The sequence below is a fragment of the Vipera berus genome, assembly GCF_964194415.1.
Source record: "Vipera berus genome assembly, chromosome: Z".
NCBI lineage: Eukaryota > Metazoa > Chordata > Lepidosauria > Squamata > Viperidae > Vipera > Vipera berus.
In genome coordinates, this window is record NC_138205.1 from 811,520 (window position 1) to 837,238 (window position 25,719).

General features: G+C 51.2%; 1 protein-coding gene across 1 annotated transcript in view; it reads left to right on the forward strand.

Moving 5' to 3' along the window:
• LOC308677889 (ephrin type-B receptor 4-like) overlaps positions 1-17,232 on the forward strand; it is a 33,669-nt gene extending 16,437 nt beyond the window's left edge. The window contains exons 5-16 of the mRNA XM_081344583.1: positions 364-693; positions 1,972-2,096; positions 5,058-5,214; positions 5,770-5,872; positions 6,172-6,242; positions 6,915-7,028; positions 8,187-8,434; positions 9,500-9,715; positions 9,870-10,019; positions 11,688-11,881; positions 15,859-16,014; positions 16,123-17,232. Coding sequence (XP_081200709.1) covers positions 364-693; positions 1,972-2,096; positions 5,058-5,214; positions 5,770-5,872; positions 6,172-6,242; positions 6,915-7,028; positions 8,187-8,434; positions 9,500-9,715; positions 9,870-10,019; positions 11,688-11,881; positions 15,859-16,014; positions 16,123-16,246 — 1,988 coding nt within the window. The 3' untranslated portion in view covers positions 16,247-17,232. The remainder of the gene's footprint in view (positions 1-363; positions 694-1,971; positions 2,097-5,057; positions 5,215-5,769; positions 5,873-6,171; positions 6,243-6,914; positions 7,029-8,186; positions 8,435-9,499; positions 9,716-9,869; positions 10,020-11,687; positions 11,882-15,858; positions 16,015-16,122) is intronic.
• Positions 17,233-25,719: the final 8,487 nt, after the last annotated feature.

A 25,719-nucleotide genomic window follows, 5' to 3' on the forward strand; every position in this document is an offset into this window, starting at 1 on the left:
GGAGGGTTTGGGGGGGCTAGAAGAGAAAGGGGGGGTTGGGGTGGGAGAGGGGTGGGGCGGAGGGATCTGTGGAGAGTAGGAGAATGAGGGTGGGTGGAAGGTTTTGGGGGTAAGTGGTAGAGCTGGGGAGGGGTCTTTTGCGGGGTTAGGAGAGCGAGGGCGGGGAGAGGGTTTTGGGGGGAGAACAAGGCTGGTTGGGTCCTTTTGAGGCGGGGGGCCTGGCTCTCGAGGGTTGGGTGGAGGAGTTATTTTGGGGGGCAAGAGACCGAGGGCTGCTGGAAGGACTGTTTTTTGCGGTGTGTGTGTGTGTGTGTGTGTGTGAAGGGTGTCCCAGGCCTGACCCTGCTGTCTCCCCCCTCTCAGCCACGCCGTCTGCCCCACGCAGCATCGTGGCGAAAATCAACGGTTCGGTGGCCGTGCTGGAGTGGAGTGAACCCCTGGAAAACGGGGGCCGGGATGATGTCTCCTACCACCTCCGCTGCCAAGAGTGCCCCGAACGGCAGAGCTGTCGGGAGTGCGCCCGCCTGGCCTACGCCCCCCGATCTCGGGGGCTGGTGGACCGCACGGTCACTGTGGAGGGTCTGCAGCCCTACATCACCTACTCCTTCCAGATCCAAGCGGTCAACGGCGTCTCCGATCTCAGCCAGAACCCGCCCCAGTCAGAGTCCATCAATATCACCACCAACAAGGACGGTAGGTCCCCTCCTGGAACGGCATCGCTCGGACTGGGTTGCCCAAGCAGGAGCTGAGCAGAGGTGGCCCCACCCTTCTCCATGCCCCCCCAGATCCCCTAGCTCAGAAGTGTGGGTCCTGACACAACTGACATAAAAGTACCATCTGCTAAAGAGCAATAATCGTCAGGCAGGAAAGACCGGGTCCACACATGAAGATCCAGTTACACTGCTTTATTGCTGAAAGCCCAGGCGTAGGAATCTTCTAAATCAGGGCTTTTCAACCAGTGGTACGGGTACCACCTGTGCTACATTGGCACCTGGCAGGTGGTACACGACCATCCTAGAAAAGTGGTAGCGGGGGAGGGGAATGAGCTGAACCACTGGCAGCACCACACAAGCCTGAGCAAGAGACGGCGGGAGCTGCAGGGCTGTCAGGGCTCAGCGGAAGCGCCAGGATCAGCGCCAGCATCCAGCTGGAGCTCGGCGCTGATCCTGGTGCTTCTGCTAAGCCCAGAAGAAGCGCCGATCAGCTGGAACGTTGGAGCATCTCCAGGGTCTTGTAATTTACATTCAGATGCTTGGCAACTGATTCATATTTATGACGGTCACAGTGTCCCTGGGCCATGTGAAGTGACCAAAACCTGCTGCAACCCCCAGCAGAGGAAGGAATAAAAACCAAACACCCCCACCCCACCCCCGCTGCCAATCCTCAACAGAAATGCTCACAACAATGAAAACAGGAAGAATGCCGCTGGGCGGGCAGGCGGGTGTCTCGCTCGGCTGTGGCTTGGGGGGCACTTTTTTCAGTGCCATTGTAACTTCAAACAGTCACTAAGCAAACTGTTGTAAGTCGAGGACTACCTGTACTTCATCACTTTCTTCCCCCCCCCTTTTTTTTTTTTTTTTTGATCATCGAGTTTTTGACACCTTGCTAGGCGACTGGTGGTCCTCGGATGTTGCCATATCCTAAAAATGGTGCAATGGGTGAAAAGGTTGAAAAGCCCTGACCTGGATGACTTAAGAGTCTCCATAGATGTACCTTCAAATGGTTGCTAAACAAACAGTCGTAACTTGAGGACTATCTGCAGGGTTGGTATGGAAAGCAGGATTTGGAGAACCAAGAGGAGGAACCTCTTAGGACGGTGAAGCTATGTTATTCGGGGCCAACAGTAGAGGGCAGCCAAGAGTGGGGATGTTTCTGCCTCTCTTCTCTACCTCCACCTAGTGGTCGTGTTGATCTTTGCAGCCCAGATAAGGCTGTCTCAACTCTCCCTCCTTGCTCCTTTTGTGTTGCCAGTCCCTCAGCCGGTGTCCGATATCCAGCAAACCTCCGTCAGCCCCAGCGGGGTCACCTTGGCCTGGCCGTTCGTCCAGCCACCAATGGGCAACATCTTGGATTACGAGGTCAAGTATTACGAGAAGGTAAGTGTTGTTGTTTTTTTCTTGCAAACTTTTATTTTTTTCCCCCCAGACTTAAAACACAAAAGAAAGAAAAAAAGGGAGAAACAAAACGAACGACGACCAGACGCTGATAATAAACAAAAAACAAAGAAACAAATGGGTGTACAAAACGAAAAACCAGTGACGAATCTGTCATTCAGAGGGACAGTATAAACATTAAAAAGTCCACCCTGGTTGAATGCTGAAAAATGTATCAAAAATATGAGAAGGTAAATGTTGACTTCCCTTTTTTGGACCACATTTGGAATATGGCGTCCAGTTTTAGAATAGAATAGAAGCTGGAAGGGACCTTGGAGGTCTTCTAGTCCAGCCCCCTGCCCAAGCAGGAGAACCTACACCTTGTCAGACAGGCGAACGTCTAGCCTCTTCTTAAAAACCTCCAGGGATGGAGCACCCACGATTTCTGGTGGACAGCGGTTCCACTGGCTAATTGTCCTCCCTGTTAAGAAGTTTCTCCTTAATTCCAGGTTAATTCTTAATTCTTTGGTCAGTTCCCAACCATCCTTCTCTCTGGTGCTTTGGAGAATAGGGGGACCCCCTCCTCTTTGGGGCAGCCCCTCAGATACTGCAATACTGCTTTTGATCACCACAATAAAAATCTTGAGGCTCTGGAAAATGTGCAGAGAACGGCAACAAAGATGATTGGGGGACCGAAGTCCAAGAGCTATGAAGAACGGTTTGCTGAAATTGGGTAGGTCTAGTTTAAGGGGAAGAAGGACATTGATAGGGGTGATGTGATAGCAGTCTTCCGATATTTTGAGGGGCTGCCCCAAAGAAAAGGGGGGGGGGGTCAACTTATTCTGCAATGCGCCAGAAGGCGAGACAAGAAGCAACGGATGGAAACTAAGCCAGGAGCAATCTAGAAGTAAGGAGAAGTTTCCTAACCGTGAAGACAATTAACCAGTGGAACATTTTGGCCTCCAGAAGCGGTGAATGCTCCAACACCGGAAGTTTTTAAGAAGAGGCTGGTCAGCCATTTGTCTGAAATGGTATATAGGGTTTCCTGCCTGAGCAGGGGGTTGGTCTAGACCAGGGGTGTCAAACTCAATTTCATGGAGGGCCGCATCAGCATCGCGGTTGCCCTCAAGGGGCCGGGTGGGTGTGGCCTGGGTGGGTGTGGCCTACTGGGTGGGCGTGGCTAGAGTGCGTATGGCCTACTGGGTGGGCGTGGCCAGCTCTACCTCGTTTGCCTCAAGGGTGCCTATGGGGGCCTGGGCAGGAGTGGGACAGATCTGAGGGTCTCTGGCAGGAGGAGGGTCTCTGGGCCAGGGCCAAGGCAGTGGGGGCCGTTCCCTCACTCTTTCCAGGATGGCTTCGCGGGCCGCATGAAACCACTTTGCGGGCCGGATCTGAGCCTTGTGTTTGACATGTCTGGTCTAGATGACCTCCAAGGTCCCTTCCAGTCCTGTGGTTCTATTATAATCAGTGGAAAGGCTTGCCTCCAGAGGTCGTGGATTCTGTTATTCACTGAGGATCCGTTTTCTCAACCCGGCGGGCTCCGGATTGTGTTTCTGCACATCCACGGACTAAAACAGGGCAGCAAAGGGATCCCCAACCTCTATCTTTTGCTCTGGGTTTGGGGCAAAGGAGGGGTCTTTGAGAGAGATGCCCAGATATACAGTTCGCCCCGTTGCTTCAGCCTTAAGTCCTTTCCTCAGTTTGGTACCCCTTCAGCAAAACTGCCAACATTTGCCCATAAAATGTAGACTTGAATTATTTCTTTTACACAAACACACACACACACACACACACACACACACCTTCACTCAACACTGCCAGGATCCAGGCTTTGCGGCACATCGTCTCCCTTTTAAGTTGAGCGGTAAATCCCCGGCCAATATTTCTGAGGAGGGGAGACACCACCACCCCCCGGCGGTCACGGTTCTCAGGAGCCAAATTCACTTTTTCACGGGAGAACGAGGCCTTTCCGAGGATGCGCTTCCCACCTGCGGCTGGATAATCAGCCTTCCTGGCCTTTTAAAAAAAATTCCTTTTGTGTTTTGGGAGTTGAAAAGCGCTGACAGATTAATTGGTCAGCCAGACGGCTTTGAAGAGGATCTGCCTGACGATTGATCCCGTGTAATCCACTCCAGAAACTCGTTTGGGCTGAAAAGAAGGATAAATGCCTGTTTTAAGCAATCCCTTCGCGCCTTGCCTTAGAAAAAGGTTAAGGCCGGTCTCGCTCGATGGCTCCCGTCTCCGAGGGGATGTGGGGTGCTGATTCCCATCATCCTCAGCCAGGGGACAGGGGGCGGGGTCCCGGTCCTTGTAATCCACTGGAGTCCCCAAGTTAAGGGAGGCAGCTTTGGAAGAGGGAGAGGAGGGAGCTTCAAATACGGACAGCCCTCAACTTACGACCGCAACTGACTCCCAAATTTCCATTGTCGAGTGAGTTTTGCCCCATTTTATGACCTTTCTTGCCACCGTTGTTAAGTGAATCACTGCAGGCGTAGTCACACGGCTGTTAACTGAATCTCCCCACCCCCCTTGTCAGAAGGTCGCAAAAGGGGGTCACGTGACTGCCCCAGGACACCGCGACCGTCATACGTGCGAGTCAGCGGCCGAGCGTCTGAATTTTGATCACGCGACTGCCGTGATGGTCGTAAGGGCGAAAAATGCTCCTTTTTCCAATGCTGTTGTACCTTCGAAGGGTCACTAAGCGAACCGCTGTGGAGGATGGCCTGTATTCTCTTTGATCGGTAACACAGAGAACAAAAAACCGTAAAATATGAACAGGAGGAGCCAAATAAAAGGGCCTGCGTACAGAGAAGTGCGGTCCAGTTTTCCCGCTAACTTGGCGGTTTTGGAGACGGCGGTTGGAGAGGAGAGGACCCAAAAACCGCTGCCCAGATGTGCATGCCTGCTGAGAGGAGGGAAGGCCCAGCTGGGGTGGGCCCTGACTCCCCATCTGCCCTCTTCCAGGGCGCTGGTGGACCCATGTTTGTGAAGACCTCCGAGAACCGGGTGATCCTGTCCGGGCTGCGCCGAGGAGCCGTGTACGTTGTGCAAGTCCGGGCCCGATCCGAGGCCGGTTACGGAGGGTTTGGGCCAGAAAAGGCCTTCCAGACTCATGGAGCTGGTAAGACCCCCTCGGTTGCAAGCGAGACTCCCCCCACCCCCACCAGGTGCTCTCGGATCCTGGGGGTTTTATTGCAGACGGATGGCGACCCAAGTGCCGTGTTTCCCCGAAATTAAGACCCGGCCTTACGTTCCATTTGCCTGCCAAAGAGGCAGCGGATCTGAATGTCGGAGCGTGTCTTGCCTTAGGACCCAGCAGAGCCGGGAGGTTTGTGATAGGTTTGCCATGAAGCCCTTTTAAAATGAGAAGAAGGGAAGAGAACAAGAGAAGTAAAATAAGGGAAAGAAAAAGGAAGGGAAGGGAAGGAAAAAGGAATGAGTGAATGGAGGAAAGAGAAAGGAAAGGAAAAGGAAGGAAAGAGAAAGAAAGAGAAAGAAAAGAAGAGAACGCAAAGGAAAGGGAAGGATTAGCGCTTTTCACCCACCAAGTTTTGGGGGGGGGATCCGTGTCCACCCCTTATTTTGCCCGTTCTGAAGTCAAAGCCTCAGTCCGGATCTGCTCCCTTCCCATCATTCCTTGCTGGTTTTGACCCCTTTGCCCCCCCCCTCCTGGCAGAGCCGGGGAGCAGCACGGAGAAGCTGGCCCTCATCGTGGGCACGGCGGCCTTGGGCAGCCTCCTCGTCTTGGCCGTGGTGATCGTGGCCGTGGTCTGCCTCCGGTAAGGCGCCTCTTCCCAAACGGAGGAGTGGGAGGGGCCAGGGGGAGGTGGGAGGGGCCTAACCGCTTAGCCAGGACTGGGGAAGGCGTGGGAAAGAGGTGGCCAGGCGCCTGGGAATTCTGGCATCTCGTAGTCATCTACAGCCCAGGAAGACGGGGAGGAGCTTGTGGGACGAAGGAGCTCAGGATTGGCTAGCGGGATAATGGCTGGACTGAGGCGCGGGGGGTGTGGTGTGGGAGGAGCTAATGGGAGTGGGCGGGGCTTCAGGCAAGCATTCCTTTCTGTGCCTTCTCCGACAGGCGCCAGGGGTCCTCGGCCTCGCGGGAGCAAGAATATTCGGACAAACCTGGACAATACTTGATTGGGCACGGTGAGAGGGGGCGAAGATTCATGGGTGGAGGGGGGGGTGGCCTGTGGAATTGTGGGAGGGGGCTGGAGGGGAGTGTATCTGCAAGATTATTTATTTGTAAAGTTCATTAGCTGCCCATCTCGTCCCGGCGGCGACTTTGAGCAGCTTGCAATATAAAAAGATAGCGCTAAATAAGACCTAGTAATATCAATACAACGCAGGCCACTCCGTGACTGAACGACCAGAATTGTTTGTTGCTTAACTTAAAACGAGAAATTTGTTAAGTGAGCTCTGCCCCATTTTACGACCTTCCTTGCCATGGTCGTTAAGCGAACCACCGCATTTGCTAAGCTGGTCACACGGTCGTTAAGCGAACCTGGCTTCCCCCATCGACCTTGCTCGTCAGACGGTCGCAAAAGGGGATCGCCTGACCCTGGGGGACGGTGCAACCGTCGTAAAGACGAGTCAGAGGTCAAGAATCCGAATTTTGGCTGTTGTGACCGTGGGGATGCTGCGGTGGTTGTACGTGTGAAGAACGGTCCCTTTATTCAGTGCCATTGTAACTCTGAACAGTCACTAAACGAAAGGTTGTAAGTCGGGGAATAGCTGTACTGCTAAAAAAAAAAACCCTTATCAGTCGGGGTCTGTTGGGAGGAGCCCCCTTAACGGCCCTCCCACCCCACCTCCGGACAGGTACCAAAGTCTACATCGACCCCTTCACTTACGAGGATCCCAACGAGGCCGTGCGGGAATTTGCTAAGGAGATCGACGTCTCCTACGTGAAGATCGAGGAGGTCATCGGGGCAGGTGAGGATCGGGCCCATCCCTCTGACACCCCCCCCATCCCTCACAATCCCCCCCCCCCGTCTGTGGGGCTCCCACAAAATGGCCGACTCCTCTCTTTCCCTGTCTCGGGAAAAGGAATCGCGTGCGGGTTGTGTCGTCATTTGGGGTGGGGGGGATTCCTTACGGGATCAGGGTGGGGGTCAGAAAAGTCAAGAGGGCAGCCGCAACTGGGTGTGTATGTGCACCGCAATGCACATAAAGCCCCGCTTCGATCAGAAAAATTCTAGTCCTCGGCTTACGACCACAGAATTTCCCTGGCTAAGCAAGGCAGCTGTTAAGTCAGCTGCACCTGATTTTTTTCTCGGCCGCGGTCATTAAGTGAATCTCTGCGAGTTTAGTTAAGTGATTCATGGGGCCGTTAAGCCAATCCGGCCATCCCTGTTGACTTCGCTGGCCGGAAGTCGCAAATCACGATCGAGGGAGGCTGCACCTGAATTTTTACCGTGTGACGGGGGATATTGCGGTGGTCGTAAGTAGGAGGAATGGTTGTAAGTCACTTTTTTTCAGTGCTGTTGTAACTCCGGTCACTAAATGAATCGTTGTAAGTCAAGGACTTCCTGAACAGCATTTCAGCAGAGGTGAGGGTCATTCCTCCTCTGAGTGGCAACGGGGAATTGCATCTGCTCTGTTGTTTGGGGCCCGGCTGGTCTCTTCCTCACCTGGGAACGGAGTTGTTATAAGCACCCGAAAAGGGTGGGCGACTGTGAGAACTTTGCAACCTGTGGACTACAACTCCCAGAATTCCCCTAGCCGGCAAGGGTTTCCCAGAATTCAGCCCAGAAAGGACAACAACAAATGTGGCTAGACTGCTTTTATTGCTTTTTTTTTTGGATAGGGTAACTTTCTTAATAGACAGCGGGAATGCGGTCAACATAATATATCTAGACTTCGGGAAAGTAGAAAAAAGAGCCGGCTGGGGAATTCTGGGAGTTGAAGTCCAGAGGTTGTAAACTTCCCATAATTGACCCAAAAGACGCAACTGAAGGGATCTGGCCACAGAGAGACCTTTTTGGGGAAGAGACCCACCCCAACGCTGCCCTTGCATTTTGGGGGAGTCCCAAATCCATATTTAATTATTAAGCAGCCCCCTCCCTCTCTGCTTGCCCCCGACTCTCGCAGGGGAATTTGGGGAGGTCTGCCGTGGACTCCTGAAGGTGCCGGGCAAGAAGGAGGTCTACGTGGCCATCAAGACCCTGAAGGGGGGCTACACGGAGAAGCAGCGGAGGGAGTTCCTGAGCGAGGCCAGCATCATGGGCCAGTTCGAGCACCCCAACATCATCCGCCTGGACGGCGTCATCACCAACAGCGTCCCCGTCATGATCATCACCGAGTTCATGGAAAATGGCGCCCTGGACTCCTTCCTGCGGGTGAGGGGGGGGAGGAGACCCCACGGCCCTGGGGAGGGGGGAACCCCTGGGGTTCGGTGTGTTTTTTTACGTTTTGCTTTGTATTTTATTTTATTTTATTGTTTTATTTTATTTTACTTTATAGTAGAATAGAATATTTATTTTATTATTTTATACTTTATTGTTTTGTTTTGTTTTTATTATTTTATTATTTTATTATAGTTTCATTTTATTTTACTATTTGTTTTATTTTTATTGTATTAGTTTATTTTATAATAGAATAGAATATTTATTATTTTATTGGTTTTTTATTATATTTTATTATTTTATTGTTTTTATTTTATTTTATTTTACTATTGTTTTATTTTTATTTTATTATTTTATTTTATAATAGAAGAATATTTTAATATTTTATTGTTTTGTTTTTTGATTATTTTATATTTTATTTTATTATTTTATTGTTTTGTTTTTATTTTATTAGTTTTATTTTATTTTACTATTTATTTTAATTCTATTTTATTATTTTATTTTATGTTATTTTGTTTTGTTCTAATTTAATTTACTTTGTTTTATTTTAATTTATTTTTGTCTTATGTTATTTTAATTTAATTCAATTTATTATTTTATTTTATTATTTTATTTATTTAATTGTTTTGTTTTATTATTTTATTTTATCCTACCTCCCTCCTTTTTGCTTAGGGGGGGCTGTTGTGCACCGACTAAGGCGGTCGTCCGAAGGGCTTTTCCCAGGATTCGTTCCCCAAAAAGGCCCACCTGGTACTTTCCGGTTGATTCAGGGGCCTCCACCTGTGGACTTGTGGACTTCAACTCCCAGAATCCCCCAGCCAGCATGGGAGATCTTGGCTGGGGAATTCTGGGAGTTGAAGTCCACGAGTCTTAAAGTAGCCACAGGTGGAGGCCCCTAAATCTAGAAAGGTCTTTGCAATCCCGCATCTTATTCCTCCCAGCAGCAGCCTGGGGTCTGGGTGGAAAGCCCACCGCTATCTGCCGGTCCCACTGAAAGGGTCTTAAACCCCCCATCCCACCTCGGGGGTCCTGACCCTCTTTGTTGCCCCCCCCCCGCAGTTGAACGACGGTCAGTTCACTCCCATCCAGCTGGTGGGGATGCTGCGGGGCATCACGTCCGGCATGCGCTACCTCTCTGACATGAGCTACGTGCACCGCGACTTGGCCGCCCGCAACATCCTGGTCAACAGTAACCTGGTTTGCAAAGTTTCCGACTTTGGGCTGTCTCGCTTCCTGGAGGAAAATTCATCGGATCCAACCTACACCAGCTCTTTGGTACGTCGGTGTGTTCTCTTTTTCCGCTTCCCCGGACACAAGGGGTGGGTGGGTGGGCTTGCTCCCTCTCCCCTGCCCGTCGCGGGGGGGGCGGACTAGATGATCCTCGTGCTCCCTGCCCCCCTGCCCAATTCTACCATCCCTCTTTCCTCAGGGGGGGAAGATCCCGATCCGCTGGACGGCCCCCGAAGCCATCGCCTTCCGCAAGTTCACGTCCGCCAGCGACGTGTGGAGTTACGGCATCGTGATGTGGGAAGTCATGTCCTTCGGAGAGAGGCCGTATTGGGACATGTCCAACCAGGATGTGAGTGGCCTGACTTTAGGGGAGGGGTCTGTGGCCCCCGAACTCCCCCCCAGCTTCTCTCTTCCCTTCCCCATTATTGGTAGGTTGGAGAAAAGCCAACTAAAACTCAGGAGCAATTTCCTGACAGTTGTTCTGTACCAGCCTGCTACCGACCCTGCAGAAAAGGCAGGGACAACCCCTTTTACAATAAGGCAAGAGGCTGGAATTACGCCTGCCAAATTTATTACTACAAAAACAAACGGAACAAGACAAACCAAGAAACAGGAGCTTTAAGAAACATGAACTATCCAAGCGGTTGCCTTCAGCAAACCAGCCCTCCCCACACATTCCCCTTATATAGAGTTCAGGGCGTGGCTTCTCTCTGCCTCCTTCCGAGAAGCCCCATTGCCTTCCTCTGTTTACTCCTGATTGACTGCCTCCTGCGTCGGGCATCCTTGAACAGGGCCAGCTGTGGGTCATCTTCATCCACACTGTCAGGCTCACACAGCTGGGTCTCTGTGGTGACCAAGTGGGAGGGGCCTGGCTGAGGGCTCTCATCAGCAAGCTCTCCAACCCCCTCAGCAAGCTCTCCAACACCCCCCTCCTCCTCCTCTGAGTCATCCGACCCAACTGCCGAACCCACAGGCTGACCCTGAATCACAACAACAGTGAGAATAACCAGTGGAACAGCTTGCCTCCAGAAGTTGTGGGTGCTCCATCACTGCAGGCTTTTAAGAAAGGATTAGACCACCATTTATTCAGAATGTTACAGGGTCTCTTGCTTGAGCAGGGGGTTGGACTAGAAGACCTCGAAGGTCCCCCTTGTTATTCTGTTATCTCTCCGAGTTTTGCTCCAGCTGATTTGGGGCAGGGGGCTGGTGGCATCCCTGACCTTAATAGTCCTCTCCAGACCCTTCGCTGGCCTTTTGACCCACCTTTTCAGGGCGGAGTTCCAAATCCTGTCCCTTTTGCACACCTGGTTCACTCAACCGACTCTAAAAAGGACTAGGCCATTTCCCCTGACCCGTAGAATTCCTTGTGTCCAGTGTCGGTGTGTAACTTGGAGAGCAGCAAGGCCAATTCCTGAAAAGCTGGCCGCCATCTGGGCAATTTCTTCCCCTTCCCAATCGCTGGGTGGTCTCCCATCCAATACCTAATTATTACTCCCATCCCATAACTCTGCTTGGGGTTTTTCCCACCTGCTCCATACCGATAGTCCTCGACTTTAGTGACCGTTTGACGTTAAAACAACACTGAAGAAAGGGACTTACGTCCATTTTTCACACTTAACGGCCATTGCAGCATCCCCATGGCCAAAATTCAGATGCTTGGCAACTGACTCGTATTTATGACGGTCACAGTCATCCCCTTTTGCGACCTCCTCAATGGGGGGAGCTGGATTCACTTAACAACCGTGTTACTAACTTAAACAACTGCAGTGATCCAATTAGCAATGGCGGCAAGAAAGGTCGCAAAATGGGGCAAAACTCACTTAACAGCTGTCTCACTTAGCGATGGAAATTTTGGGCTCAATTGTGTGGTCGTAAGTCAAGGATCACCTTTATTTACCTCCCGCTGCCTGGATGTTGTGATTTTCCCACGGGCTCCGATTCCCCCCCTGGACGGAGGACGCCCCTCCCCCTGCCTTCCTCCCTCCCTCACCCACCGCGCTTCCCTCCCCTCCCCCAGGTGATCAACGCCATCGAGCAGGACTACCGCCTGCCACCCCCCACGGACTGCCCCACCTCGCTGCACCAGCTGATGTTGGACTGCTGGCAGAGGGACCGCAATGCCCGGCCGCGCTTCGCCCAGATCGTCAACTCCCTGGATAAGCTGATCCGGAACCCCGCCAGCCTCAAGATCGTCTCGCGGGGAAACGGAGGGTAAGTGGGAGACACACACACACACACACACACCACAAAGCCTGGCGCTTGGGCTGTGCATGCAGGAACCTCTCCGGATACTTGTGGAGGTGGGCAGGGTCCAGAGATGGTGACCTCACTGTGCCCATTGGCTTTGCGGCTTTGGAAAACGGGGGGTTGTTCCATATCAACACAGGGAAAAGCTGAGGTGACTGATGGACAGCTTAAAAAGCTAGGGTGTCAGGCTCTGGCTACTTTAAGACAGTAGGAATAAGAATAGGAATAGAATAGAACAGAACAGAATAGAAATATGAAGAATAGAATAGAATAGAATAGAATAGAATAGAATAGAATAGAATAGATATAGGAAAATAGAATAGAATTAGAATAGAATAGAATAGAATAGAATAGAATAGAATAGAATAGAATAGAATAGAATGGAATAATAAAATAAAGAATAGAATAGAACAGAACAGAACAAATATAGGACTGAAGAATAGAATAGAATAGAGTAGAATAGAATAGACAGAGTGCCTGAAGAACTATGGACAGAGGTTCGCAACATTGTACAACAGGTAGCAACCAAAACCATCCCAAAGAAAAAGAAATGCAAGAAAGCAAAATGGCTGTCTGAGGAAGCTTTGCAAATAGCTGAGGAAAGGAGGGAAGCGAAAGGCAAGGGAGAAAAAGAAAGATATGCCCAATTAAATGCAGAATTCCAGAGAATAGCTAGAAGAGATAAGAATGCCTTCTTAAATGAACAGTGCAAAGAAATAGAAGAAAACAATAGAATAGGGAGGACCAGAGATCTTTTCAAGAAAATTGGAGAGATGAAGGGAACGTTTAATGCAAAAATGGGCATGATAAAGGACCAAAATGGCAGGGACCTAAGAAGAGGCAGAAGAGATTAAGAAGAGGTGGCAAAATTACACAGAAAAACTATACAAGAATGAGCTTAACATCCCAGATAATCACAATGAGGTGGTCACTGATCTTGAGCCAGACATCCTGGAATGTGAAGTGAAGTGGGCCTTAGAAAAGCTGAGCAACAACAAAGCTAGTGGAAGTGACAGTATTCCAGCTGAGCTATTCAAAATCTTAAAAGACGATGCAGTAAAAGTGCTACACTCAGTTTGCCAGCAAATTTGGAAAATTCAACAGTGGCCACAGGATTGGAAAAGATCAGTTTACATTCCAATTCCAAAGAAAGGCAGGGCCAAAGAATGTTCAAACTATCGCACCATTGCACTCATTTCTCATGCTAGTAAAGTTATGCTTAAAATCCTACAAGCTAGACTCCAGCAGTATGTGGATCGAGAACTACCAGAAGTACAGGGAGGATTTTGAAGAGGCAGAGGAACTAGAGATCAAATTGCCAACATACGCTGGATCATGGAGAAAGCTAGAGAGTTCCAGAAAAACATCTACTTCTGCTTCATTGACTATGCTAAAGCCTTTGATTGTGTGGATCATAACAAACTGTGGCAAGTCCTTAAAGAGATGGGAGTACCAGACCATCTTATTTGTCTCTTGAGAAACCTATATGCGGGTCAAGAAGCAACAGTGAGAACTGGACACGGAACCACTGATTGGTTCAAAATTGGGAAAGGAGTCCGGCAAGGCTGTATACTGTCACCCTGCCTATTTAACTTGTATGCAGAGCACATAATGAGAAAGGCAGGGCTAGATGAATCAAAAGTTGGAATTAAGATTGCCGGAAGAAATATCAACAACCTAAGATATGCAGATGATACCACTCTAATGGCAGAAAGTGAAGAAGAACTAAAGAGCCTCTTGTTGCGGGTGAAGAAGGAGAGTGCAAAACTTGGATTGAAATTAAACATTAAGAAAACCAAGATCATGGCATCCGGCCCTCTCAATTCCTGGGAAATAGATGGGGAAGAAATGGAGGTAGTGACAGATTTTATTTTCCTGGGCTCCAAGATCACTGCAGATGGGGACTGCAGCCAAGAAATTAAAAGACGCTTTGCTCCTCGGGAGGAAAGCCACGGCAAATCTAGACAGCACACTAAAAAGCAGAGACATCACCCTGTCAACAAAAGTGTGTATAGTTAAGGCTATGGTCTTCCCAGTTGCAATGTATGGCAGTGAAAGTTGGACCATAAGAAAGGCTGAGCGCCAAAGAATTGAGGCCTTTGAACTCTGGTGCTGGAGAAGACTCCTGCGAGTCCCTTGGACTGCAAGGCGATCAAACCGGTCAGTCCTAGAGGAGATCAACCCTGACTGTTCTTTGGAAGGCCAGATCCTGAAGCTGAAACTCAAATACTTTGGCCACCTAATGAGAAGGAAAGACTCGCTGGAGAAGAGCCTCATGCTGGGGAAAGATTGAGGGCAAGAGAAGAAGGGGACAACAGAGAAGGAGGCGGCTGGATGGAGTCACTGAAGCAGGAGGCGTGAGCTTAAATGGACTCCAGAAGATGGTGGAGGACAGGAACGCCTGGAGGAACGTTGTCTGTGGGGTTGTGATGGGTCAGACACGACTTCGCAGCTAACAACAACAAGACTAGAATAGACTAGAAATTAGAATAGAATAGAATAGAATAGAATAGAATAGAATAATAAAATACAGAATAGAATAGAACAGAACAGAACAAATATAGGACTGAAGAATAGAGTAGACTACACTAGAATAGCATAGAAATTAGAATAGAAATTAGAATAGAATAGAATAAATATAGAAATGAAGAATAGAATAGAATAGAATAGAATAGAATAGAATAGAATAGAATAAGGAATGGAATAAGAAAATAAAATAGAATAGAATAGAATAGAATAGAATAGAATAATAAAATACAGAATAGAATAGAACAGAACAAATATAGGACTGAAGAATAGAATAGAATAGAATAGAATAGAATAAAAATTCGAATAGAATAGAAATTAGAATAGAATAGAAATTAGAATAGAATAGAATAAAAATTAGAATAGAATAAAAATTTGAATAGAAATTAGAATAGAATATGGGAATAGAATAGAATAGAATAGAATAGAATAGAATAGAATAGAATAGAATAGAATAGAATAGAATAGAATAGAATAGAATAGAATAGAATAGAATAGAGCTGGAAGGGACTTTGGAGGTCTTCTAATCCAGCCCCTGCACAAGCCTATACCATTTCAGAGAAGTGACTGTCTAGTGGACTTGTGGACTTCAACTCCCAGAATTTACCAGCCAGCCGTTTTTTCACTTTACGGAACTCAAGATATATTACGTCTACTGCATTCCCTCCATCTATCAAGAAAGTTTTCCAATCAAAAAATGTGATAAAGTAGTCTAGCCACATTTGTTCTTGTTCTGTCCGTGCTGAAATCTGGTAAACCCTCGCTGGCTGGGGAATTCTGGGAGCTGCAGTTCACAAGTTTTGTTAAAGCGGCTAAGGTTTGGACACCCCTGCTGTAAAGTTAATGAAAAGGGAAAAAAACCCTAGGAAAACTTTTCCCAAAGTTCCCAGTGGTCTGATTCTATGCATTAGGGGGTCTCCAAACTTGGCCACTTTTAAGATTTGTGGACTTCAACTCCCAGAATTCCCCAGCCCAACAAGGATTCACCAGCATTCAGCATGGATAGGACAATATGGCTAGATGACCTTTATTGCATTTTTTTTTAAAGGGTAACTTTCTTAATAGACGGTGGGAATGCAGTAGACGTAATATGTCTTGACTTCGGCCAAATGAAAAAAAGAGCCGGCTGGGGAATTCTGGGAGTTGAAGTCCACACGTTTTAAGCTGCCCACCGGTCATCTCAGCTTTTCCCCATGTTCAGAAGCGAATTCCACTCACAAAGCCTGGGTGGTTTCGGCTCTGGGGGGCTCTTACAGGCTTTGGGGGGGCACCTCAGCCTCTTGTATCCAGATGTTTTGGTCACCTGCCCAGGATTCACCTCCGGATTGGGGGCTCTCCTATGTGAGAGCCCCCCCTCCCATCCCCTGGTGATCCTGACTGGCTGCTGATCCTGCCGCTCCCCCCCCTCCCACCAGGCCGTCCCACCCTCTGCTGGACCAGCGGCTGCCCCATTACTCCTCCTTCGGCTCGGTCAGCGACTGGCTGCGTGCCCTCAAGATGGGCCGCTATGAAGACAGCTTTGCCAATGCCGGTTTCACCTCCTTCGAGCTGGTCAGCCAACTCTCCTCCGAGTAAGTGGATGGGAGGGGGGAGGGCAGAGGGAAGGGGAGGCGGAAGGGCACGAAGGGCAGAGAAAGGGGTCACCTGACCCTGCCCCCTTCCTCGGTTTCCCTCCACAGAGACCTGCTGAGAATTGGTGTGACCTTGGCTGGGCATCAGAAGAAGATCCTCTCCAGCGTCCAGAACATGCGTGTCCAGGGCAAGGCTGGCACCTCCACAGCGGCCAAAGTGGGACAGTACTGACCGGCACTTGGCCGGAGAAGCACAGATTTGCCCGTCTCTGACTTTTTTGACTTCTTTTCGAGGAGGGGGCCTGGGGGAGACGCCTCTTCTCGCAGCGCCCACCTCCTCTGCTCTTCTTGCTCTCCCCCACCCCATAAATTCGTCCCTTCCCCACTTTGGGGGAGGACGCCCAAGGAGACTGAAGTCCCAGACTGACCCAAGGACCCTCTTGGAAAGTTGCGTTCCCTGCCGGCTTCATGGCAGGGAAATTGGGGAGACCCCCCCTGGACGGAGGCCACGAACTGGGCCCCTCCCTCACCACGCTTCGAGGGATATCATGCCAAAGAAGGACAGCTCTTCCCAGCTGGTGCCCTCCCCCCAGCTGTGGGGAGCAAGTTTCGGGGGGGCCTGCAAAAGTGGGGAGGGTACAAAACCCCCTCTTGGGGCTGTTGAAGGAACACAGATGGGGAAACTCACCCCCTCCACACACACCCTAGCCTCGAAGGGAGATGAGACACCTAGCAACGTGGAGCTGAGACTTGAACCCAGCACCTCTTCTGCACAAGGAGGAGATGCAGCTGGGAGGTCTCGGTGAACAACCGGTGCTTGCTCCCCGCTCCCGCTCTCTGGGACCAGGAAGCCAAAGAACCCAGAGCTTTGGGGCATGGGCTGTGCAGACCCTTCCCACACAGGGGGGGGCGGGCAGCTGAAATTGTGGGAAACCCAGGATGGGACTGGCAAAGCAGGCCTGGGTGACAATCGGTAACGCTGCCCCCCAGTGGTGAGGTCCTGCGGGTGACGCCCTTGGAGAAGAGGGGTTGGGGGCTCCCTACGGCCCCTGGAGACCCCCGGGGCTCATGGCAGAAGGTGCTGGCTTTATAACACTTCTTTAGCCTTCATATTGAAGGTGGTCCTATATATTGCTTTTTATTAAAACAAATTGTGTATCTTCTAAGCCAAAATTAAGGGGAAGGGGCTGCTGAGGGGTGGGGGACCTGGGTCCAGTGGATGGCTGGTGGGAGACTTGGGGGGGGCTAAAGTTTCAGGATGGCCCCCTCCCTTTGTCACTGCTAATGCACAAGGCAAATAGATACTCTTCCCTTGGAATTGCAAAAGGTTGAAACTTCCCAACTTTTTTGGGGGGGCCCTCTGGTTGCAATGTGAGGAGCCCCAAGACACCTGTGGGGGTGCAGGGCTCCCCAAAACTGAGGAAGGGGGCTGTGATGGCACAGCCGAGGCCCCTCCCTCCTTCCTGTCACTGACCGTCATATCAAGGGGGGGCAGAGCAGAGATAAACATGCGGACAAGTGGGGGGGGGTTGGAAGCTGCTCCCCCGGGGGGGGGAAAGTGCTAATTTAATTCTTTTTTTAATTATCCTCTTTTTTGTTTAATAAACGGAATCTTTTTTTTTAAAGGATGTTAAAACTTGGTTTGCACAGGGCCAAGCCCTGGAGAATGGAAGAGAAGTATTGGGAGGGCGCTGTGGGAACGTTCACAAAATGGCTGCCCCCTTGGGGGTATAACTTGCCATGGTGACTGGTGTCCAGACAAAGGACAGGCGGTGTTGTAATTGTGCCTCTATTTCAGGGACAAACTTGGCCCTTTTAGGACTTGTGGACTTCAACTCCCAGAATTCCTCAGCCAGGCACGTCCAGATGAACAGGGATTCCAGCCAGGAAGGATGGGTGTTGTGGTTCCACCTCCAGGCTCACCCAACTGAGAGAAATCCCACATTTCAGGGTCGGTGGGGGAAGTCCTCCATTTACAACCTCTAGCTTAGTGATCCATTCGAAGTTGTGGCTGACTAGAAAGAGGGGGCACTTTCTCCCCACCCCACCCCCCCACCCCGTCTTACCCAGCCAACCCTAAACCTAGCCAGCTGGGGGATTCTGGGAGTTGAAGTCCATTGGCCTTAAAAGTTACCAAGGTTGAAAAATACTCTTAAAATGCAGGTGAAAAAAAACATGAAAATTCGCAGGGAACAGCGACACCTTGTGGCCCAACCATGATATAACAGGGATGCATCTTGGAGCGTGCGTTTTTTTTTTAAGGGGCAATCCTGAGTTTAACAGAAAAATAGAATATATTCTCTTATTGTTCTGTTAAGAACAAGTTTGCCCTTCCAGACAGGAGGAAAAGAGACAATGCATCCATGCCCGCTTCTCTTACAAGAAGCCCGTCCCACCCACCCAGACCTTGGCACTGAACAGAATGCCAAGATACTGTCAGCAATATTCCTGGGTTTGAGGTGCACATTAGGCTAAACTTTGATTAGGCATTAAGCCAACAGCTGGGCTGACGCAGCATCACCTTCCATCCTAGTTTGTTTAACCGTGGCTTGTTGAACCAGCCACAGCTGGCTGGACTCGCCTATCCCACTAAGCCGTACATTATAGGTTGCAATGGCGGAGACACCCCCCTCCCTCCAAGCGTGCCAGGCTTTGTGCAACGGTGCGAGCCGCTGAATGTTTGATACCCCCAGGTGACCTTTGCAATGGGAAAGGAGGGAATTGGACAGGGGGCAAAAAGACTTTTATTGAGTTAGGAATGAGGATTTGTTCCAGGCAGAATAGTTTCGGAGCTGGAAAAGCGTGCTGGGTTTTATCTCGGAGAGCGACAGTGAAAAGGGTGGGGGGGTCTTGGCAGGGGATCAGGGCCAGCAGCCCAGTGGAAGGAGCCAGGCGACATCCTTGCAAGCCCTGGGTGGGCTTTTGTCTTGACGAAATCCTTCGGCCCCAGAGAGGCCACGTCACCAGCGTGGGACCCACAAACAGGAACACGGCAATTGGTGGCAATCCGGGTGCCGGCCCCACGGCTCGTATCGGTCCCGGGGAAGGATGCAGGTCGGTGTGTGGGTCTCTGACGCCACTGGCGAACCCCACAGAGCCAGGCTGAATCGGCCTGTTAAAGGGATACAGGATGGATAAATAAAGATGGGTTGTTTGGTGGGGGGGGGGAAAGAGAACAATTTGGAAAAAGCTGGACGGCGACACTTTCCGAAGGGTTTTGGATCAGCGTGTCCCAAGTTTCCATCCAGCAGGGCTGTTCCCTCTTGGGTCGCCCTCTGAGACCCCGGTCCCACCCTGGTGGATCCTGAGAAAGCCAGCGGGGTCAGCTCTGGATGGGATCCAGAAGCGGAGCGAAGAAGACGTGGGAAAAAGTCGGAGCCGAGGGTTTCCACCTTTAATCTGTTCAGGGTGGCTGCAGGGAAGGGTCAAGGGATCCAAGTGGTCAGGACACACCATATTGCAGAGGGGTCCTCGGGGGTCTCTGAGCTTGGGGGGGGACTTCTTGCAGACGTTTCTTGACCCAACTAGGGAACATCATCAGGTTAGCACTGATGATGTTCCCTAATTGGGTCATGAAACATCTACAAGGAAACCCCCAAGCTCAGAGACCCCCGAGGACCCCACAGTCCTCCTCCTCCTCATCTTCCCTCCTTCCTTCCCTTCCATCCATCCATCCCATCTTTTCCCTTTTCCTTCCTTCCTTCCTTCCTTCCTTCCTTCCTTCCTTCCTTCCTTCCTTCCTTCCTTCCTTCCTTCCTTCCCTTTCCTTCTAGCCCTGATGATGTTCCCTAGTTGGGTCATGAAACGTCTGCAAAAAAACCCACCCAGCTCAGAGACCCCCAAGGACCCCACCGCTCCACCCAGACTGACAAATACTCTTACTGGTACACAAAGAACCACACAGCCCCGTTGTCTGTCTTCAGTTTGAACACACCCCTGTGCACATACACAAGTGGTCGAGCTAATCGGCCGGGCACCAGCAGACCAGCCAGATTTCAGAGGCGGCTTTGCTTTTAAAAGAGCGAAACGGGTCCCCATTTCTGGAACCGCCCTGCCACTCCAGGGCAAATGCACCCCAGTTTTTCTCAGCGCCCTGCCGGCTAGTCCCGGAGGAGGGGGGTGGGTGGGGGTGTCTTGGCTTGACCCCTTTCCTTGCAGAAGGGCCGGACTGGGCGTCCTCACCACTCACGAAGCCAGAAGAGGGATTGCGCGGAACAAACACAACTGGGTCAGTGTTCATTTTGGGGAGGGGGGGGTCTCCCCACCCACCAGCCCCTGCTCTCTGCCTAGCTGGAGCCTGAAGGGCCCCCAGGAGAGGGAGGCCAGGGTCTGAGGAGGGGCTGAACCACGGCCAGACCCCTCGGAGTTGGCAGGGGCAGACCGGACGGGCACCCCTGCAGGCTGGCCCAGCTGCTTCGGGTTCAGGGCTGCCCAGCAAAGCCTCAGAACCCCCCCATCCCAAAAGACTGGCTCTGGGGGCCCATCCCCCCCACCCCGCCCCGCTTACTCTTAGCATCCGAGGCCGCTGAAGGTCCCGATCCGGTCCAGCTTGATGCCAAAGCAGCCCAGCTGAGTCCCTTTCTGAGCCCGTCCTCGGAGCCTCCGCGGCTGGCTCCTGGCCAGCTCCCGGAGGAGGGGGAGCCAGGGGTGCTCGGGGGGCAGAGTCGGGGGCCTGGAGGGAGGCTGCCCACCTGAGGCTGGGGGCCAGGAGCCGAGGGGGGGCGAAGGGCCCCCCACTTCATGTCCTGAGAGCAGAATTGCGAGGTCCGGGCCAAGGATTTCCACCATCAGCTGTTGGATAAAGGAAGATGTTGGGGCGGTGGTGGGAGTGACCATCAGCCACAGCCGCCCCCCGCGAGGACCCCCCCCATGCCACGCAAGGGCACCCTTACCTGGGGAGAGCGGAGAGGGCTCTGGGAGGCGGGCAGGAGGAGGCAGAGGAAGAGGAGGAGAGCCTGGGGGTCCATGGCGCCTTGGGGTATCCGGCAGGTAGACTGCCCTGGGCCAGGGAGGACGGGCGAAGGGGCCGGGGGGGGGACTGTGCCTCTGGCTTCCCCAGGCCTCTCGCTGGAGCTTTATAGGGGTGCTCAACACCCCCCCCCCACGTCCCCTGGCAACAGTGCGCTGGGGAGGGCAGGGTCTGGGGAGGGGGCTCGGCCCCCCGGTGAATCAGCCAAGGAGTGAGTTATGGGCAAAGGGGGCCAAAGGGACAGGAAGGGGGGGAAGAAAGAAAGAAAGAAAGAAAGAAAGAAAGAAAGAAAGAAAGAAAGAAAGAAAGAAAGAAAGAAAGAAAGAAAGAAAGAAAGAAAGAAAGAAAGAAAGAAAGAAAGAAAGAAAGAAAGAAAGAAAGAAAGAAAGAAAGAAAGAAAGAAAGAAAGAAAGAAAGAAGGAAGAAGGAAGGAAGGAAGGAAGGAAGGAAGGAAGGAAGGAAGGAAGGAAGAAAGAAAGAAAGAAAGAAAGAAAGAAAGAAAGAAAGAAAGAAAGAAAGAAAGAAAGAAAGAAAGAAAGAAAGAAAGAAAGAAAGAAAGAAAGAAAGAAAGAAAGAAAGAAAGAAAGAAAGAAAGAAAGAGAAAGGAAGGAAGAGAAGGGAAGGAAGGAAAGAAAGAAAGGGAGGGAAGGAGGCAGGGAGGAAGAGGAAGGAAGAGGAAGGGAGGAAGGGAGGGGGGAGAGATGGAGATGGGGAGAGGAAGGAAGGAAGGAAGGAAGGAAGGAAGGAAGGAAGGAAGGAAGGAAGGAAGGAAAGGGGAGGAAGGAGACCATCCCTCTCAGCTTGGCCTACCTCACAAAGTTGTGGTTTTGGAGATAAAATGAAGCTACAGGTAGTCCTCGACTCACGACCACAACTGAGCCCAACGTTTCCTGTCGCTACGCGAGTCGGCCATTAAGTGAACCCTGCCCTGTTTTGCGACTTTTCTTGCCACGCTTGTGAAGCAGTTCTTAAGAAAGTCAGCCGGTTCTTAAGTGAACCTGGTTCCCCCACCGACTTCGCTTGTTGGAAGGTCTCACACACACACACACAAAGACACACACACAGAGGGGACATTGCAACGGTCATAAACACGAGTCAGTTGCCAAGCCCCTGAATTTTGACCACGGGGGCCGCAGCAGCGGTCATATAAGTGTGGAAAACGGTCACAGGTCCCTATTTTTTACAGCGCCCGCTGCAAGACCCTGCTGGGTGGGTGGGTGGGAGGAAGGGGGCTGGCAGTGGGGGGAAAAGCCCCCCTTCCAGACAAGAGACCGGCCTGTCTGTGCCAGGGGCCGCCCAGCCCCTCCCCTCCCTCCCTCCCTGCCCCCCTCAACTAAGCCCCCCCCAGCCCTGGATCTTTGCAGGGTCCCCAAGGGGGGAAGGAGCAAAGGGGGGGGTCACAGGGCACATTCCTGGCACCGGGCAAGGGATTCCTCAGCCAACGATCCATTCAGCCTCCAGGCCTTGACGTCATCCCCAGCCCGGCTTCAATGGGAACTGGGGGGCCGTTTCGCCCCCACCCCCACCCTCAACCCCAAAGCCGGGGGTCTGTGGGACGACAAGCTCCTTCTGTGGGCTGATTGGGGATCTGCGTCAGAGATGCAGGGGAACAAAAACAGCCGGGGACCCCCCCACCCCCACCTCGACATCCCAAGAAGCGGAGCCATTCAGAAAGCCGGGGGGGGGGGCTTTGAGCGGGGGGGGGGGTGGGGGAGAATTTGGAAGCCCTTCAAGGAATCAGAGATGCTGGCAGAGATGCAGACGGGGGCGGGGGGGGATTGGTTTTATACCCCCGATCCTTATAAAGGCTCAATAGGCCACATCTGGAATCCTGCGCCCAGTCTGGGTCACCCACAAATTACAAAAAGAAAAAGATGTGGAGATTTTGGAAAAAGTGCTCAGACGATGAAAGGCCTGGGCGACTGAAAGGAGGGCTGCAGGATTTAGCGAGTGTAGGGGGAAAAGAGCACTAGGGGTGACATGACAGCAGCGTTCCAGTATTTGGGGGGCTGCCCCAAAGAAGAGGGGGTGGTGGTCCACCTCTTCTCCAAAGCACCAGAAGGCCAGACAAGAAACAACAGGCAGAAACTAAATCAAAAAGGCAAGCGACCTGGAATGGAGGAGAAATGTCCTAACAGTGAGGAAAAATTCACCGGGGGAACAGCTGGCCACCAGAAGTTGTGGGTGCTCCATCAATGGAGAAACCGGACAGCCACTTGTCTCAAATTGTATAGGGTCTCCTGCTTGAGCGGGGTGGGGGTGGGGGGTGAGACTAGAAGGCCTCCAAGGTCCCTTCCCGCTCTATTTTTAGTGATTTATGAATTTGACTAGAGGAGTCGCTGAAGGGGATTGTTTTGGCAAGGATGTTCAGGAGGGGTTTGCCACTGCCTCCTTCCTAGGGCCGAGAGAAAGTGGCTGGCCCAAGGCCGCTCAGCCAGCTTTACGTCTAAGCCGGGACTAGAACTTACAGCCGCCCAGTTTTTTAGCCAGGAGCCTGTCACAACACCCAACTGGCTTTTAGGAGCCAGGAGGAATAAATGTCACAAGAACAGGAGCACTGCAGTACATTTCGGAGAATGTTGTGCTCAAATTAAAGCAGGTCAAACTGGACCCCTGAAAAGAATTTATATTCTACGTACAGGAAGTCCTCGGCTTACGACGGCTCATTTAGCGACCGTTCAAAGTTACGACGGCCCTGAAAAAAGTGAATTTAGGATTCTTTTTCACATTTAACAACCGTTGCAGCCTCCCTGTGGTCACGTGATCAGAACCCGGGCACCGAGGAAGTGACTCGTATTTATGACGGTCGCGGTGTCCTGGGGGGCTCACGCAATCCCCTTTTGCGACCGTGGGACAAGCCAAGTGAGTGGGGAAGATTCACTTTACAACCGGTGATTGACTTTCTAACAGCAGTGATTGACTTAACAACCGTGACAAGGAAGGTCATAAAATGGGGGCAAGATTCACTTCATAAATGTCTCGCTTTACAACAGACATTTGAGGCTCAACTGTGGTCATGTCAAGGCCAGGGGTCTTCAAACTTGGCCCTTTTATGACTTGTGGACCTCAACTCCCAAAATTCCTCAGCCAGGCAGAAGTCATCAAAGGATCATAGTTCCCTCACGCTGGCTGAGGAATTCCGGGAGTTGGTCCACAAGTCATCAAAGGGTCAAAGTTCCCTCACGCTGGCTGAGGAATTCTGGGAGTTGAGGTCCACGAGTCATGAAAGGGCCATAGTTCCCTCACTCTGGCTGAGGAATTCTGGGAGTTGAAGTCTACAAGTCATCAAAGGGTCATAGTTCCCTCACGCCGGCTGAGGAATTCTGGGAGTTGAAGCCCACAAGTCATCAAAGGGTCATAGTTCCCTCATGCTGGCGCAGGAATTCTGGGAGTTGAAGCCCACAAGTCATAAAAGGGTCATTGTTCCCTCACGCTGGCGCAGGAATTCTGGGAGTTGAAGCCCACAAGTCATAAAGGGGTCATAGTTCCCTCAGGCTGGCTGAGGAATTTTGGGAGTTGAAGCCCACAAGTCATAAAAGGGTCATTGTTCCCTCACGCTGGCTGAGGAATTCTGGGAGTTGAAGTCCACGAGTCATGAAAGGGCCATAGTTCCCTCACGCTGGCTGAGGAATTCTGGGAGTTGAAGTCCACGAGTCATGAAAGGGCCATAGTTCCCTCACGCTGGCTGAGGAATTCTAGGAATTGAAGTCCACAAGTCATCAAAAGGTCATAGTTCCCTCAGGCTGGCTGAGGAATTCTGGGAGTTGAAGTCCACGAGTCATGAAAGGGTCATCGTGCCCTCACGCTGGCTGAGGAATTCTGGGAGTTGAAGTCCACAAGTCATCAAAGGGCCAATTTTGAGACCCCTGGAGTAGAAGATCCGTTCCGGCTCTGCTCCCTACACCCCCTCTCTTCCCTCCCCAGGTGGATTATTTTTGCTTTTTTAAAAAGCAGGAAAAAAAAGTGCCATCCACTTTGACAATGTTCCTCTTTGTCCTTAACCCGGGCAAAGAAATGCAGAGCTGAGCCCCAGAAAGGCAGCCCAGCAACGCCTCCCTTTGACACAGCGCGTGAATAAGCAACAATAGACACCACAACTTCCCCCCACAACTCCCCCACAAGGCTTTTTTTTTTTGGTCATGTGAACTTCTGAGGTTGGGCAACCAGCTTAGAAACCTCAACAAAGCTTAAATAGCGGCAGCCTTCAACCGAGGGAAAACTCCACCACATAGCAACCGAGATGGGTAACCCGACATTTGTCACAGTCTTTAAAAAACCCAAAAAAAAAGCACAATAAAAGACTTTGCATTGCTGAAGGGGAGTTCCCAGAGCGAAGGACCTGGGAACAGCAACAGGTTTAGTCCTTAAGACTTGAGACCTCAATGGTTTCCGTTGCTAAGTGAATTTTGCCCTGTTTTACGACCTTCCTTGCCCCATTTGCTAAGCGAATCGCTGCAGTTGTTTTAAATTAGCAACATGTTGGTTAAGTGATTCCGGCTTTCCTATTGGCTCAAAAGAACGTCGCGAAAAGGGATCACGTGACCCCGGGACACTGCAACCGTCATAACTACGAGTCGGTTGCCAAGCGTCTGAGCTTTCATCACGTGACCCCAGGAATGCTGCAGCGGTGGTTAAGTGTGAAAAAGGGTCCTAAGTCACTTTTTTCAGCGACTTTGTAAATTGAATGGTCCCTAAATGAACTTTTAAGTCGAGGACTGCCTGCATTTATGCTCAGA